The sequence below is a fragment of the Acipenser ruthenus genome, chromosome 5, assembly GCF_902713425.1.
Source record: "Acipenser ruthenus chromosome 5, fAciRut3.2 maternal haplotype, whole genome shotgun sequence".
NCBI lineage: Eukaryota > Metazoa > Chordata > Actinopteri > Acipenseriformes > Acipenseridae > Acipenser > Acipenser ruthenus.
The window spans coordinates 56,593,915-56,611,640 of record NC_081193.1 but is presented as its reverse complement, the minus strand read 5'-3'; the positions used below and the strand labels follow the sequence as shown (position 1 = coordinate 56,611,640).

The 17,726-nt window shown below is 40.5% G+C and overlaps 1 protein-coding gene across 2 annotated transcripts in view; it reads left to right on the top strand.

Moving 5' to 3' along the window:
• The window catches only part of LOC117402232 (prepronociceptin-like), a 37,845-nt gene that overhangs the window by 5,720 nt on the left and 14,399 nt on the right, over positions 1-17,726 (top strand). Inside the window, exon 2 of one of the 2 annotated variants that reach the window (XM_059024765.1) lies at positions 10,624-10,762. In XM_059024765.1, coding sequence (XP_058880748.1) covers positions 10,640-10,762 — 123 coding nt within the window. In that variant the 5' untranslated portion in view covers positions 10,624-10,639. Of the gene's footprint in view, positions 1-10,606; positions 10,763-17,726 lie in introns of both variants that reach the window. The other variant, XM_059024764.1, reaches the window with a different exon arrangement.

Sequence of the window (17,726 nt, the reverse complement as noted above, 5' to 3'; positions counted from 1 at the left end):
GCAGCACACTGTTGTAGTAAGGGGGTCAAAACTGTGAACTGAAATTGCTGTGTTTCTCAATATGAAGTCCCCAACAATCATGACCTCCCTTCTTTTTGCTGCCTGGCCAGCACTGTTTATAGGGTCCTTGATGTTTCCTTCATTCTCTTGATGTTGGTTTTGATCATCTAAATTTTGAAGTGGCTCAGATTTGTTGGATGTTTTGATTTCTGGTGGTTGTATTTGACGAAGTTTCTGTTTTTCCCTGTTTCTGCCTACCCGAACCCAGCTGTTTTGACCCTCTTCTATCTCCCTGGTGGCTGTCGGTCTGCTAGGGGTGTTGACTTCAATGAATTGTTTAGTTTAGTTCAGCTTCTGCAACTGTCAAACTGTTTATACTGCTCTGTACTTTTCCACGACTGTACTTCTCCAATTCTGTTGCTTCCACACGCTGTCACAGGGAAGACTGCCTAGTCTTTTGTCTGTATCTGTTGTGCTGCTGGCTCCACCCTTCCCCTGTGTCTCAGAACGACGATGAATTTGAATCAGCTGCTCTGAGCTTCAGCTTGTTATCAGAATAAGACAGTCCAGAATAAAATGCAACAATATTTTATTGTATTCTTATTGCAGTAATGCAATATAGATCTCCATGGAGAGTTCCACTGAATGAGAGATCATTTAATATCAGCAAGAGACTAATAATCACAGTTTAAATGTGTAAATGCCACCCAGTTAAATATAGTTACCTGAAACTCAAGAAGAACGCAGTGCCAAACAACACGTTTATCATAGCAATATCAATTGTAATTTACAACTGGAATAGAGAGGAAGTGCTGCACGAATGAATGAAAAGATGTCACCAGTGAAGTCTGACCAGGACGTGGCTTCGTGGAAATTAAAGTTTAAAAGCATGATGTGGTAGATATGAATTCCTTTTTACATAAATGAGCTTCCGTATCTTTGCCTGTTTTATGATCTCTCATTCAAACAAAGCAACTCTGCACTGAGTTCTGTATGCATTTTATTGTATGAATACAATAAAACATTGCTGCATCAGCTATTTCTATACACTGGGGTTGCCAGAGTAAAACTACACACGTTCCCTCAGGTACATAATTATTTATTTTGCTTTTTAAATTATTTTAAGGCATGCTGTCTCCCTCAGCCGGGCATGCCTGGTCCTTGTTTTACACTGGCGTCTTCTGCCAGCGTCACTGTATATTCCCAAACACGGCCACTCGAATGCATAACCAAGTGCAGTACTTATGGGCTGAGCAATCCCCCCCAGGCCCGCCTCTCAGCCACTCGGAGAGGGAAAGCCAACACACCCTCTTCCCCACCTCTCCGTGTCATCGCCCATTACAGTACTATACTGTATCTGTTAAAAATCGGCTGACTATGGGCAGATGTCGATATGACATAAAATTCGATACTAATTCGGCATCTGCCCACCGCAGCTGGGCACTTTGGCAACTTCTATATAACATTTTTTTATGTAGCGACTTGCTTTGAATAAACTTCATAGACAACCTTGCCAAGGCTATGTATGCGAAGTTTCGCTTAAAATCGGCATAATGGTTTCAGAGAAAAAGACGATTAAATATTTTTGACAAATCCAATATGGCCACTAAACCATGTGACCAATCAACTTGTGTTGAACAAGTCTAAATATAGGGCCTAAGGGTAGCATGTTACCCAAGATTCACATCTGTACCATTAGTGGTTTTGGACAACCAGATTTTTGGTTTTAAATTGTCCAAAATCCTTGAAAAATCCAATATGACTGCCAAATCATGTGACCTATGACCTTCGTTTTCACAACTTTCCATAGGCCTCTACCACCCTACCAAGTTTTGTCACTTTTCATGCAACAGTGTTGATTTTACAGACATTTGAAAATTTTGGCGGAATAATAATAAAAAATAATAAATAAATAAAATAAATAAATAATAATAATAAAAATGAAATCCTAACACTTACCTTGTTGCTTGGACACCTAATAAGAATAATTAATAATTTTCCTTGGTAATTGATTTGAATTTTTACAGATATCGACTGTGACTGTGATTAACCAGGGCTGCAAGAGGAAGCGAGTGTTTTGCAACTTAGTTAAGAAGAACATAAGAAAGTTTACAAACGAGAGGAGGCCATTCAGCCCATCTTGCTTGTTAGGTTGTTAGTAGCTTATTGATCCCAGAATCTAATCAAGCAGCTTCTTGAAGGATCCCAGGGTGTCAGCTTCAACAACATTAATGGTTCCAGACCCTCACAATTCTCTGTGTAAAAAAGTGCCTCTTATTTTCTGTTCTGAATGCCCCTTTATTTAACCTCCATTTGTGACCCCTGGTCCTTGTTTCTTTTTTCAGGTAAAAAAAGTCCCCTGGGTCGACATTGTCACATTTAAATGCTTGAATCAGATCACTGCATAGTCTTCTTTGTTCAAGACTGAATAGATTCAATTGTTTAGCCTGTCTGCATACGACATGCCTTTTAAACCTGGGATAATTCTGGTTGCTCTTCTTTGCACTCTTTCTAGAGCAGCAATATCCTTTTTGTAACAAGGTGACCAGACCTGAACACAATATTCTAGGTGAGGTCTTACAAATGCATTGTAAAGTTTTAACATTACTTCCCTTGATTTAAATTCAACACTTCTCACAATATATCTGAGCATCTTGTTGGCCTTTTTTTATAGCTTCCCCACATTGTCTACATGAAGACATTTCTGAGTCAACATAAACTCCTAGGTCTTTTTCATAGATTCCTTCTTCAATTTCAGTATCTCCCATATGATATTTATAATGCACATTTTTATTACCTGCGTGCAGTACTTTTCACTTCTCTATTAAATGTCATTTGCCATGTGTCTGCCCAGTTCTGAATGCTGTCTAGATCATTTTGAATGACCTTTGCTGCTGCAACAGTGTTTGCCACTCCTCCTATTTTTGTGACATCTGCAAATTTAACAAGTTTGCTTACTATACCAGAATCTAAATCATTAAATGTAGATTAGGAATAGCAGAGGACCTAATACTGGTTACCTCGCTCTATTTTGAGGTTTCTCCTCTAATCAGTTCTTTCTGTTTTCTACATGTTAACCACTCCCTAATCCATGTGCATGCATTTCCTTGAATCCCTACTGCGTTCAGTTTGAGAATTAATCTTATGTGGGACTTTGTCAAAAACTTTCTGGAAATCTAAATAAACCATGTCATCTGCTTTGCAATTATCCATTGTCGATGGTGCTTCCTAAAACCATGCTGACTGTCTCTCAGGATATTGTTCCCATATAGGTAATTTTCCATTTTGGATCTTATTTTAGTTTCCATAAGTTTATATATAATAGAAGTCAAGCTTATTGGTCTGTAGTTACCTGGTTCGGTTTTGTCTCCCTTTTTGTGGATCGTTATTACGTTTGCAATTTTCCAGTCTGTCTGTACAACCCCTGTATCAAGAGACTGTTGCATGATCTTGGTTAGCGGTTTGTAAATAACTTCTTTCATTTCTTTGAGTACTATTGGGAGGATCTCATCCGGCCCAGGGGATTTGTTTATTTTAAGAGCTCCTAGTCCCTTTAACACTTCTGCCTCTGTTATGCTAAAGTTATTTAAAACTGGATAGGAACAGATCGACATGTGTGGCATGTTGTCCGTGTCCTCCTTTGTAAAAACCTGTGAAAAGTAATCATTTAATATATTTGCTATTTTTTTTTTTTTCTTCGTCTATGATTTTGCCATTTGTCTCTTAGACATTTAACCCTTTGCTGTCCTATGTCGGACCTGGTCCGACATTGCAATTATTCCTATCCAGTCCAATGTCGGACCCTGTCCGACATCAAAGATGCAAAAGAACGGGTTTCTAGTCATTTTTTCTCCGGAAAAAGCTGAGAAAACCATTCAATGACCAAGTGGGAGCGACAGGAGCCGAGACAAGCCAAAAAAAAAAAGGGCGTATCTCATGAATAGTCATACTTGCCCCTGGCATCAGATAACGGCGGCCATAAGGACACAAGCTGGGTGTTACTGCATCAGCGCTCAAAGAATATCACAGACATTTGCAGAGCTTTTTTGAGATGTTATAGTAATAAAATAATGACTTGGATCGCATTATTGAGGCGTTTGGTGATAAAACGAGTGATCAGGATATGATTGATCGGTAGGTACGTCTATTATTATTATTATTATTATTATTATTATTATTATTATTTATTTATTTGCATATGTGAAAGCTATAGCGAATTAAAGGGTGGGGTGGGGCTGGAAATGCCTAGTGAGTGCTTTGTTGATATGCAGGGCCTTTTAAACCTGTTTGACCGCACTTAATAAATGGACTGCAAAGGGTTAACCTCCTCTTTGAATGTTCTCTTGCTTGTTATAATATTGGGAAAAACATTTTAGAATTGGTTTTAGCCCCCTTAGCAATATTGATTTCTATCTCTCTTGGCTTTTCTAACTTCCTTTTCGACTTGTGTTTGCAGATCCAAGTACTCTTTGTGTACTTTGTTTTTGGTCCTTTTTTTTTTTAATTTAGTTGTTGCCAATTAGTTTTTATTATTTTCTCCCCAATTTGAAATGCCTAATTATTTTTAGGCTCAGCTCACCGCTACCACCCCTGCGCTGACTCGGGAGGGGCGAAGATGAACACACGCTGTGTAGTCTAGAACACACGCTGTGTAGTGGATGCGCCACTCGGGAGCCCCGTTTTTGGTCCTTTTTAAACGCTTTGTAAAGTGCCTTTTTTCTCTGAATATTTTTTTAATTGATCTATTAAACCATTTTGGCCATTTTGTTTTAGATTTAGATTTGTCTACTTTTGGGATGTAATTGTTTTGTGCCTCTAGTTGTACATTTTTGAAAAACAGCCATCCCTTTTCTGTGGATGTTTTCTCTATTTTACTCTAATCTCCTTCTGTTAGTCTCTGTTTCATACCTTCATATTTTGATTTTCTAAAACTGTGTAAACCTTAGCTTTAGTCATTACTTTTGGGGTTTTAAAAATCACTTTGAATGAGACCATGTTGTGGTCTGAGTTTGCCAATGGCTCTCTGACCTCTGTTTTAGTTATTCTGTCTTCATTATTTGAAGAGACTAAATCAAGGCATGCCTCCCCTCTAGTCGGTGCCTTGACAAATTGTGTTAGGAAGCAGTCATTTGTCATTTCCACCATTTCAATTTCGTCTGTCATGCTCCCCACTGGGTTTTCCCATGTTATATGGTGGAAGTTGAAATCCCCCATTAGTATGACTTCTCATTTCTAATGTCATTGTATAACAGATTATTTTGCTCGGTGTCTGAATTTGGCGGTCTATAGCATGCTCCTATTATTATGCCCTTTGAATTTTTGTGCATTATTCTGACCCATATTGATTCGGCGTTGTTTTCTTTGTCCAGATTTAACACCTGGGCTTCAAGACTATTTCTTATGTATAGTGCTACCCCTCCGCCTCTTCTGTCCTGCCTGTCTATACAGTGTGTACCCACTAATATTATATTCGTCTCCTTCACTCTCAGACAACCACGTTTCTATAACACTTATCACATCGTAGTTACTTGTTAGTGCAGTAGCTTCAAGTTCTAACACTGTTTCTGAGACTTCTAGCATTAAGATAAATACATTTAAATGGCTGTCTTACCTGAGTTGTTGCCTTTGTTCTGATGTGGTCTCCCTTCTGTTTTTTTGTTTTCTCCCCCCTTCCTTTCTAGTTTAAATGCTTCTGGACCTCCTCAAGGATTCTTTCTCCAAGTAGATCCCTTTCTGTTTAAGTGCAGTCCGTCCCACCTATATAGATAGTCCTTGTTGTAGAATGTGCGCCAGTGTTCAAGAAAGATGAAGCCTTCCTGTGTGCACCACGATTTCAGCCATGCATTTTGATTTTGTATTTCCAGCTGTCCATATGGTCCTTTGCAAGGTGCCAGCAGTATCCCAGAAAATACCACAGTTTTGGTCTTGTCTTATTATTCAAGGCTCAGCCTCTAGAGCAGGAGATAGAGAGAAGAACAGGCGGGCTGGACTCCAACCGAGAGAGCTTTCCCTACGGAGTCCACACTAGCCTTAATGGCCTCCGGGCCCCTGAAAAGTCCTCCGAGAGTCGTTATAGGCTCGGCCTCGCGACCGGGTCCCAGTTAGCGACCGGGGTTGACTCTCAGAGGACGGAATGGCTCATACAAAGCCTTGACATAAGGAAGAAAGAATCTGAAAGAACACATATAATGTAATTGTTAGTTATGGGACTCCAGCACTAAGATTAAGAGGGCCACATCCCAGGAGGGTAAAGGAGGAAGACAGATCTTTCTTTCGTGAGAGAAGTTATATAGCGCATAAGCTGGGAAAGAATAGTGTGGCCTGTGGTCCCCTCTGACCACATGAAGAACCTCAGAGTTACTAGAACTCCAGGTTGGGGAAGTGAGACTCACTATCCCCCCAAAAGATGGACCAATGCATAACATAAAAAGCAAGAACAGACAAACAATGACAAACAAAAACAAACAATGACAAACAAAATAACTAAAATAGATGGTTAGTGGAACAAGCTATGTGTCTGCCATCCACTTGGCGGGGAGGAAAAACCCTTCTATTAGGGGAAAACCTCTGGTAGTCCTGGTGGAGAGGGCACCCCTACTCCGGGCATACTAAACTATAGACTGGTGAGCAGTAATATCGGATGGCAGTGATCTGATGTAGGAATTGACTGCTGAAGAGGACCAACACCCAATTGTCTCGATCAGGTGATGGCTGATGCAGGCTCTGGCTGCTGAAGAGGCTGCGCCAATCCTGAAGGAGTGTGTGGTATAGAATAGGGGAGAAATACCTGCTCTGGTGACGAAGGTGGATAGGTGGGAAGAGAACCAGTGTCTGGTAATGATGCTTTTGGAGCAATTAATGAAGAGGGGGTCTGTGACAGAAATACAATGAACTGAAAGGTCATTTAATAGATATGAACTTAGTAATAGAGGAGAAAGGGCAGATAGAGGAGTCTTGGACATTTGGATGAATTGACCTTGGCGGAATTGGTTTGTCTTGGATACTCTCAGGAACAGGATGTAATACAGATCTGGAACTAGAGAGAGGTCGCAGGAGAGGATGCCTATTGCTGGGAAACTAGATGATGAGGGGACTGTGAATTCTGAACTCAAAAATCCAAAAGGCAGCGGTTAGGCACATTGCTTCCATGATGATGTCGTTGAATGATTGAAACATCCTGACCTGAGAATTGATATCAGGACATTGAGGATATATGTGGTTATAGGAAGTCTGGAAGGAGATGCAGGAGGGAGGCTCTCTGTGATTCCTCAGAGTGTCAGGCATACTGCTGGGATGGAGAGAAGGGTCAGGTGAAGGAATGAACATGCTGCAGAAGTGGAATTGAATTCCTGCAATGTAGGTTTTTATAGAGGTTGGAGATAAATGTAGTGTGTCCCGAGCGTGAACGATGAAAGCTACGATCCAGTTTTTGTTAAAGGGTGTGGGGGATATCCTGTGCGCAGAAAGTAGAGAAGGTTGCCCGGCCTGTTGCTTAAGAGGAGCGGGTGGATGGAGAGAGGGCTTCTAACATATAGGTTTTTGCTAATAGGAGGTTGGAGAGGGTTGGGTTTATGCTGGGATAACTGCATTAGTGTAGATGCTTGGATCTACAATAGCTTGGAACTTGGATGATTAAATTACAGTAAACTGATATCTAAACAGTTAAAGATGAGCTGCTGGAACTTAATTCGTTGATTGTTCCAGTGTAGCAGCAAGGTGCACCACATTCTGATGTCTAGAGAGATGAGATGCTGACCATCCTAAGTGTTAATACAGGATCAATCAGTGGTTTGCTACAATCATGTCTGCTTGGAATGGAAAAGGTGAACTCACATTCAGAGATTTGGATTTCACAACTCCAGTCATTCTTCTAATAGTGGAACTCCTTAACTCATAATCAAGATAGATTTCCAGTCTTGTACCTCATCTCACCATGTATTAATGTTTTTAGTATTTGAGGGAATGAGTGGACATATTAGATGGGAATTAGCGTTAGCCTGACTGCGTAAATGGCTGCCTCGATCCGAGTTTTGGAAGAAAGCTGGAGCATTGGAAGCTCTAGAGAAGGGTTTCTTGCTTCTGAATTTTTTTTACGTGAGAAACCAGGTTTTTGCAGGTGTGATATGAATGTTCTGCCTTGGGAATATTGCAAATTGTGAAATTGAAGTGGTCGAGGGGAGATAAAGGGTTGCGTTTAGAGATTGATTTTGATACTTGGAAGTTGTTAATGAGCTGACGAATACATTCCAGGATTGTCGAATGGGAGGCTGGCTTCGGATTTGACAGTGTCCTAGGTGATTCCGAGGAATTCTAGTCGGGCCGATGGTTTGTCTTAAAGAGTGGGACGCCTACTGAAGAAAACAGGTATCGCAGATTGAAAATTGCTTGAGCGGGGCGGGGGCGTGGGCGAATTAGTATCGAATTTTATGTCATTTGAATGAATGAATGGGCACGATATAAAAAGGGTCTAAAATATCTGCTTTTGCAAGCCAGGTGCCGTGGCCTGCTGCTTTGATGGATTTAATTATGTCGGAAGCTGTAATGTAACGAAGGGAGAATTGATCGTAGGGAATTAGGTTGTTGAGACTGGAGTGGAACTGCCTCTCGGGGCGGAAAGATCGATGATTAGGTGCTTTTCCCGATATTTTGAGGGTCGTTATTCCGATGGGGCTAATCCCAAAGATGGGGAACGGAGCTGGGAAGGGCTGGCCATAAATTCTTTGTCCATCTCGACTTAGATTAGAGACTCAATGATTCTGAGGTGGTGTACCAGTTTTGTGGCTGTTGTACACAAAAACATGATGACAGGTTTTACAAGCAACGAATCCAGGTTTCATGTTCATTATTTTCATTCACTATGATTCCAAAATAATTCCACACCTCTGATTTACCTCTCGAACTGTTATCCACTACAATTATATAAACCCTGCACTATCTTGTTTCACCTCGTCAACAGACATTTGTAATAATCACCAAGCAGACATGATAAAAGTATCTTGCGACGTATGAAACAAGCGGCAAAACAAACAGAGAACACTATTTAGTCAGCTGACTCCTCCCTAACCGCCTCCTGCTTTGGTGCAGGAAATACATTTACCTTCTAATACGTTATTTGGGAAAGGGTTACAGACGAATACGCTGAAAAGGACAGAAAAGGTTTTTTGGCAATTCAAATTGAGACCTGAGCCTGACCCGAAAATTACATTTTCTGACCCACACCCGAACCAAAAATGATGAAAAAGTTCACATTCCAACTAGCTTTGCGGGTCACTCGCAGGTACCCAACCCGATGCAGGACTCTGCTTTTAGGCACATAACTAAATTAAACACACAAACAAGCAATCATGCAATGCCAGTTTTACATATTTGTATTATTATTTATTTCTTAGCAGACGCCCTTATCCAGGGCGACTTACAATTGTAAGCAAAAACATTTCAAGCGTTACAATACAAGTAATACAATAAGAGCAAGAAATACAATAACTTTTGTTCAAGTAAAGTACAAGTTTGACAAACCACAATTCAATAATACAGCAGGTAATAGTGATAGTTACATCAGGATATGATTAAATAGTGATAGTTACATCAGGATGTGAGTAAATACAAAGTACTACAGGTTAAAAACTTGGCAGATTACAGTATTCTGAAGTACAGGATTAAATGCAGTAAAATAGGGGCTGATAAGAGCAAAATAAAGCACATTTACATGAAGGGTGATAGTGTCCCAGGATACAAACAGAGGAGTTCTACAGGTGCTCTTTGAAGAGGTGAGTCTTAAGGAGGCGCCGGAATGTGGTCAGGGACTGGGCAGTCCTGACATCTGTAGGAAGGTCATTCCACCACTGCGGAGCAAGGGTGGAGAAGGAGTGGGCTTTGGAGGCAGGGGAGCGTAGCGGTGGTAGAGCTAGTCTTCTAGTGCAGGCGGAGCGGAGAGGTCGAGTGGGGGTGTAGGGAGAGATGAGGGTCTGGAGGTAGCTGGGTGCAGACTGGTCAAGGCATCTGTAGGCTAGTACAAGAGTCTTGAACTGGATGCGAGCGGTGATCGGGAGCCAGTGGAGCGAGCGGAGTAGTGGAGTAGCGTGGGCGAAGCGAGGCAGAGAGAACACCAGGCGGGCAGCAGAGTTCTGGATGAGCTGGAGCGGACGGGTGGCGGACGCAGGGAGGCCAGCCAGGAGGGAGTTGCAGTAGTCTAGGCGGGAGAGTACCAGGGCCTGGACCAGGAGCTGGGTAGCATAGTTGGTGAGGAAGGGTATACACAAGAAGTTTAATAAAGTCTGGAAAACAAAACAATTGACAGAAAAAGCAATTAGGAAAAAAAGAATTATGTAGTTATGTAATTGATTCATTGAATGTTAAAGCATTGATTATTATTACCCCTTAATACAAAGGAGTCCTATTCTGGTCCTGGAGGTCCAATCCATTCCAGGTAATATTTAATTGGTTCAATGAAACACATTATACAAGTAGTGTTAGTAGGGTGTAATACCCAATGTAAATCCTGTTTTCAATACGAGTGGGGGGGGGGGGGGGAGACAGGATAGCCTCTAAGCATGCATGTCCCTCATTCTGTGCCCCAATCTCTGTGCATCTCTCTCATTCAATCCAGCTCTTCCCCGCCTACAGATTCCCTTTGACAGCCATGAAGACCCTGCTTTGGACCCTGCTCTTGCTGTGCCTGTGTGTGCCAGGGCGCAGTGACTGCCAGAGGGACTGTCTCTCTTGCAGCCAGCGCCTCTTCCAGCATGACACCTTCAATACTCTGGTGAGTGTCTTGGCTTATAGAAGAGTTTATAGAGGGAGCAGAAAGGTAGATGCAGCCATAAACCATAATCTCCATAATGTGTGATAAATAAGGCCCTTGTCAAGTTATCACAAGTGGATAAGTGATTCTGTATTAAAAATGTATGTGTGACATACACTGGATGGACAGTCGGAAGATTAAGTTCCTAATATTGAGACATGTGTACATGCACCCCATGTCAGTCCCCAAAGGCTTAAGGTGGAGATCTCTGTTTATAAAGGATCATTGCAGTACACAAATTGCACATTGCATGAATATATATTTTCTGATTTAAGTCAAATGTATTGATAAAAATGTTACCCAGGCTAAAAGCTATTGTGAGTTAACCTTGCATGTCATGTACAGTTGCAAGGAGCCTAATGTAAGCAAGATCACTCTACAGGGTTTAAAACAAGTATACAAATATGTAAATTGCATTTTACCTGATGTCCAGAATTTCTGACAATATACATGTATAGTAGTTTAATATATTAACATTCCTATACAGTTTGGTGAGTGTTCTATAAATACATAAAAAATAAATGTTAAGTGTGACAAACAGATGGACAGGCACCTCCATTATACACCATCTACTACCCAACAAGGGATAACAATTATGACCACAAATAATTGGGTTTGAAGGGAGGTACAAATTAATTGAGACACCATTTACAGAGATAAAAATTGGCAGAATTTAGATTAATGAAATGGTATTGTGTCTGTAGACAAGGCACTACTGGACCATAGGGAGAAACTAGTAAAGAGATAGAGACCAGGCAAGTCATGTTGGACAATAATAGTAACATTTTAAAATGCCTGTGTTTAAATGCAAGAAGTATAAAAACTATGATGCCATTGGGATTACTGAAACTTGGTTTACCCCAAGCGATGGGGAGGAATACTCATTTAGAGGGTTTAGGTACTTTAGGAGGGATAGACCAGACAGAAGAGGAGGAGGGGTGGCGTTGTATATTATTGGCAGCATAAAGTTAAAACCAATGGACATAGGTAGAACACAAAATCTGTGCAAATCCATCTGCGTCAAGGTAACAGAAGGACTGGTGCTAGTACTCTTTCATAGAACAACACCTTCCCCAGTATCAACTGGAACAACCCCACAGATTGTTGAGCGACAAAGCTTGAAATGGTGGAAGTGGCAAAAATAATTGCTTCTTAACACAATTTGTAATTGCCCCTACCAGGGAGAGTCCTTGCCTTGGCCTAGTATTTTGAAACAACCAAGACAGGTTGCATAAAATGGGTATCATGGAACCATTGAGAACAAGTGACCACAACATGATCAAATTTGAAGTCTGCTAGAAAGCAAATCAGCAACATGCAAAATGCTGGTCTACAACTTCCCAAAGGCCAACTTTGATTGTTTAAAATCAATTTGTTAGGTAAGCTACGGTGTAAATAACACCACTTGTCTATATCCTGATTGGATAACGTTTCCATGCTGTCACATGGTTACAATTCATTTATTTTAAATGTGTTCTGCAAGTTTTGTCCAAAATTGTTCAAGCTTGTACTATTCTTGCCCCTTGCATAATAATAAAACAAAAACTTTATTTGCTTTTCTAAAAGAACAAAAAAGTTAATTTACTTCAGGGCAGCATTGAGTCATACCAGTTAATAATAACCATCAATGTAATTGCATTAATTTACACAAGAATTGGCTTTCCTATGCAGCTGTGGTGCTTCATTATCTTTGTGGTTAATTAGGTCACGCATATTATCAGTCTTCTGCCAATTGACTCTTTGTAGTGATTGAGTGCTGGTGTCTCATGGGCATTCAGTGAGTTGGAATTAAAAAGCCCAGTGAAGGCATTTTCAGTTTCTTCCAGAAGTTTTTTTATTTTCCCATAAATCCTGATGCTTCAGACTGCCTTGGCTGGTGGCTGCAGTTTGTCCTGGTTATTCAAGGAACTTGACAGAGCTTGATAGGTTTTGTATGTAATAGTTTTGTAATATCATATGGGAGATTCTGAAATTGAAGAAGGAATCTATGAAAAAGACCAAGGAGTTTGTTGACTCAGAAATGTCTTCATCTAGACAATGTGGGGAAGCTATAAAAAAGGCCAACAAGATGCTCGGATATATTGTGAGAAGTGTTGAATTTAAATCAAGGGAAGTAATGTTAAAACTTTACAATGCTCCTCACCTAGAATATTGTGTTCAGTTCTGGTCACCTCGTTACAAAAAGGATATTGCTGCTCTAGAAAGAGTGCAAAGAAGAGCAATCAGAATTATCCCGGGTTTAAAAGGCATGTCGTATGCAGGCAGGCTAAAAGAATTGAATCTATTTAGTCTTGAACAAAGAAGACTACGCGGTGATCTGATTCAAGCATTCAAAATCCTAAAAGGTATAGACAATGTCGACCTAGGGGACTTTTTTGACCTGAAAAAAGAAACAAGGACCAGGGCTCACAAATGGAGATTAGATAAAGGGGCATTCAGAACAGAAAATAGGAGGCACTTTTTTACACAGAGAATTGTGAGGGTCTGGAACCAACTCCCCAGTAATGTTGTTGAAGTCGACACCCTAGGATCCTTCAAGAAGCTGCTTGATGAGATTCTGGGATCAATAAGCGACTAACAACCAAACAAGCAAGATGGGCTGAATGGCCTCCTCTCGTTTGCAAACTTTATGTTCTTAATTTAATCACAATACCATGTGATATAGCTATGCTACTTACAGGTGTAAAAAAAAAAAAAAAAAGTGCTTATTTTAGCTCTTTGAACAAATCAGTGACGATCGGGACTGATGCTAAACAAAAGCCAGAGACACTTGCATTTCACAATGCAACGAATTATGGTGTGGATATACTGGATCAAATGAACAGCTGTATTCTGTCAAAGTTGGTACTTGCAGGTGGCCTGTGACTTTTTTATAATGTTTTGGACCTGGCTTTTGTTTTGTACAAGGAGTGCACCAGGAACACAATCTCCCAGAGGGACTTCATTTTGCAGATAGCCCTGGAGCTACGGCAGAAACATTTTGATAAGAGACACGAAAGCCGGCTGGCAAATGCCCCTCATCCTTCAGCCTGCGCTGCGCCCAATGGCACACGGAGTAAAAGACAATGCCAGCTTACCCCGTTGTGAAAAGGCGGTCTGTGGCAAATGCACTGGTGCAGTTGAAAAGCATGTTTTCTGCGTAGATTGTACTTAGAAAGCTGTAATAGAACTCTGAACAGAGACAGAGCCTTTGAACTCTGTTTCACTCAAAGCGCTTTCATGTTGCATAAGTTATGTTATATTTTTGTTTTATGCTTTATAACTAGTTATTTATGTTTTATAGTTTGTGAATAAAACTTTCGACACCTGTTTACACAGAAGATTATTGCGTAAAGTTTATTTTATTACAGTTTTTCATGTTTATGTATGTGCTCTTTGAAAAAATAGTTTAATTTTCAATGTAAATACGGTGTTTCTGAAAATGTTATGTATGATGTTCATAAATAAAAATATTAAGTTGTATCCGATTGTTTGTTTTTCATATCAAAGTATGGCAGTTGTATATAGTCCAAAATCTCTGCGGTTCTAGTGTTAAGGTGTAATAATCAAAGCTATACAAAATATGTTCCTTCCATTTACATATCATTCTTGCAAGTCCTTGATTGTTTTCATTTTGACCTTTTTGTTCTCCAAACTATATTTAAATGTAAGCCCATTTATACTGACAGGATAGCACCTGATCTCACTTTTTTGTGCAGAATAGAACACAGATATAAAGCTCTGGTGGGCTCCTATTACCTATTACACATGAAGTTAACTTACAGCATTGTGGCAGGGAGACATTGGCTATGTTTACAATGACTTTTGACACCCAGAATGAAATGTTCTTTTTCTGAAATGTTCTTTTTCTAGAATGTTGATGTCGTCATACTGTCATCGAACTATACTTTCCTAGATTTTGGAAATGTGTGTTCCAAGGCTGAAACGCCTGGTACAACAAACATCATTCCATGAGTCAAAATGAGTCAAATTCAAGGGACAAATTGAAGAATTGTCATCTTACTGCTTATCGGACTTCCGGTGGGTCTTGAAACAAGATGGCTGCGTAGATTTCTTTGCTCTTACACCCCTCACCCCAATTTAAATTTATTTACTCAGCTAGTTTCAACGGAGGGCACTTTTAACACAAACATGAACTCGAGATCCCAGAGAAATGGGATGCATCTGTTTTGGACCCCAATACCCCCTCTCCTTCGACAAAAACCAAAGGAAGGTACTACTCATCGATGAACCCACGGGCCCAACCCTGGAGGCACGTCCAACAACAAGGATGAATAGGTTCAATGTCTGATTCCCAACTGGAGATTTTGAAGGGATTTATCAGGGAATGTACAAGTCCATGTCTGAGCTTAATGATTAAATTAAATCCATACACTTGAGCTGAGGTCAATGTAATCCCAAGTGCAGAAATTGGAAGACACTGTTGCACCCTTGTTGCCTAAACTGAAAAATCACAAGATAAGACTGGACATTTTGCATTCAGAATAGGGAGAGCATCATGGATTCTAATGCAGAGATTTTGTTGCTGAAATCCCGACTGGCCGAGATGGAGGATAGGAATCTGTGCTCTGATATTTGCCTTGTGGGGCTCCCAGAAGGCATGGAGAGATATGGCTGGTTTGAAGAAATTTAACTAGTCTCCAGAAATGGCTCCCCTCGCTGAACTGTTCCAGTCCCCTTGAAATTGAGAGAACCCATAGAATTTATAATGGACTCAGTACTCAGGAAAACAAGAGCAAACCACGTGCACTGATTTTCAAACTGCTCCGTTGTAATGACAGGCAGGCTATTTAAAAAGCTACCAGACAGTAGGACAATCAGCTTCGACATGGCTGATATAGGCTTTCAATATGCCGGATTATTCAGCACATACCACAGGTCTGAGAAAGGCTCGACCCGAGCCGCACTTAGAGATGGGAATCCAAAATTGTATTTTCTACCCTGCAAAACTTAAGATGATACATAATGCTAATCCCCACATCTTCAATAACCAGCAGAAGGCACAGTGGTTTATTTCGGGCTGTGGAGGAGAAGAGATGAAAAAATAGAGTAGAGATGTTTATTTTAATCTTGCCTGGCTCACAGATTTGGTCATGGAATACTGCTAAAAAGTGGAGCTGGATTGACAGGCCTGACACCGTGGTTAGAAGATATATATTTTTGCATAACTAATACTTGTTTTAGTTGGGCTTGGACACTGGGTTTAGATTTGAAAATCAGTTTATTTTATTTTATTTTGTCCACAAAAATGTAAGTACTGTAATGCCAACGAGAGGATGAGAAGTTTTCAAAGGGACAGAGATGCTCCTGTTGTTAGTCTATTATATAATCATCCCTTAATTTGTGTTTTGTTACTATTGCTTATATTACATTTAGAGTCCTCTTTGTGGGTGTGTCGTTCCATCTTGTTAAAATCCCATAGACACTGTTGCTTTTTATTTTTGTTATTTAGATGAGATGTGTGTACTACTTACGATTACGTGGGGAATCATTATTATTGATTTTTTTTAGATTTAAGATCTGCTGTACTTTATTCATGTTTTTTATGGCTGGTGTAATTTTAAGCGGTATTATCCTCTACTGTTGTGGTGTTCTCATGCACTATACAGTGCCTATAGAAAGTCTACACCCACTTTCAAATTTTAGCTTTTTGTTGCCTTATAGTCTGGAATTAAAATGCATTATAGTTTTTTTTTCATTTATCTACACATCCTACCCCACAACTTCCAAGTGAAAAAAATATTCTAGAAATTTGTAGAAAATTAATTAAAAATAAAAACTGAAATAGCTTGGTTGGATAAATGTCCACCCCCCTTGTAATAGCAATCCTAAATTAGCTCAGGTGTAACCAATCGCATTCAAAATCACACACCAAGTTAAGTGGCCTCCGCCTGTGTTAAATTGTAGTGATTCACATGATTCCAGGATAAATACAGCAGTTCCTGTAGGTTCCCTCTGCTGGGTAGTGCATTTCAAAGCAAAGACTCAACCATGAGCACCAAGGCGCTTTCAAAAGAACTCCGGGACAAAGTTGTTGAAAGGCACAGATCAGGGGATGGGTATAAAAAAAAAAAAATTAAAAGACCTTGAATATCCCTTGGAGCACGGTCAAGACGATTAAGAAGTGGAAGGTGTATGGCACCACCAAGACCCTGCCTAGATCAGGCCGTCCCTCTAAACTGGATAAACGAGACTGACTTTGCAAGAGCTGCAGGCTTTTATGGCCAAGACTGGTCAAAGTGTGCATGCGACAACAATATCCCAAGCACTCCACAAATCTGGTGTGGTAGGGTGGCAAGAAGGAAGCCATTACTCAAGAAAGCCCATCTTGAATCCTGGTTTGAAGTATGCAAAAAACACTCAGGAGATTCTGTAGCCATGTGGCAAAAAAGTTTTGTGGTCTGACGAAACTAAAATGGAACTTTTTGGCCTAAATGGAAAGTGTTTGTTTGGCGCAAACCCAACACAGCGCATCGCCCAAAGAACACCATCCCTACTGTGAAGCATGGTGGTGGCAGCATCATGTTATGTGGATGTTTCTCATCGGTAGGGACTGGGGCACTTGTGAGGATAGAAAGGAAAATGAAAGGAGCAAAAGTACAGAGAAGTCCTTGAGGAAAACCTGCTGCCCTCTGCAAGAAAACTGAAACGGAAGTTCACCTTTCAGCATGACAATGACCCAAAGCTACACTGGAGTGGCTAAGGAACAAAAAGGTAAATGCCCTTGAGTGGCCCAGTCAGAGCCCCGACCTAAATCCAATCGAAAATTTGTGGCATGACTTGAAGATTGCTGTCCATCAACGCTCCCCAAGGAACTTGACAGAGCTTGAACAGTTTTGTAAAGAATGGTAAAATATTGCCAAGTCTAGGTGTGCAAAGTTGGTAGAGACCGATCCCAACAGACTCACAGCTGTATTTGCTGCCA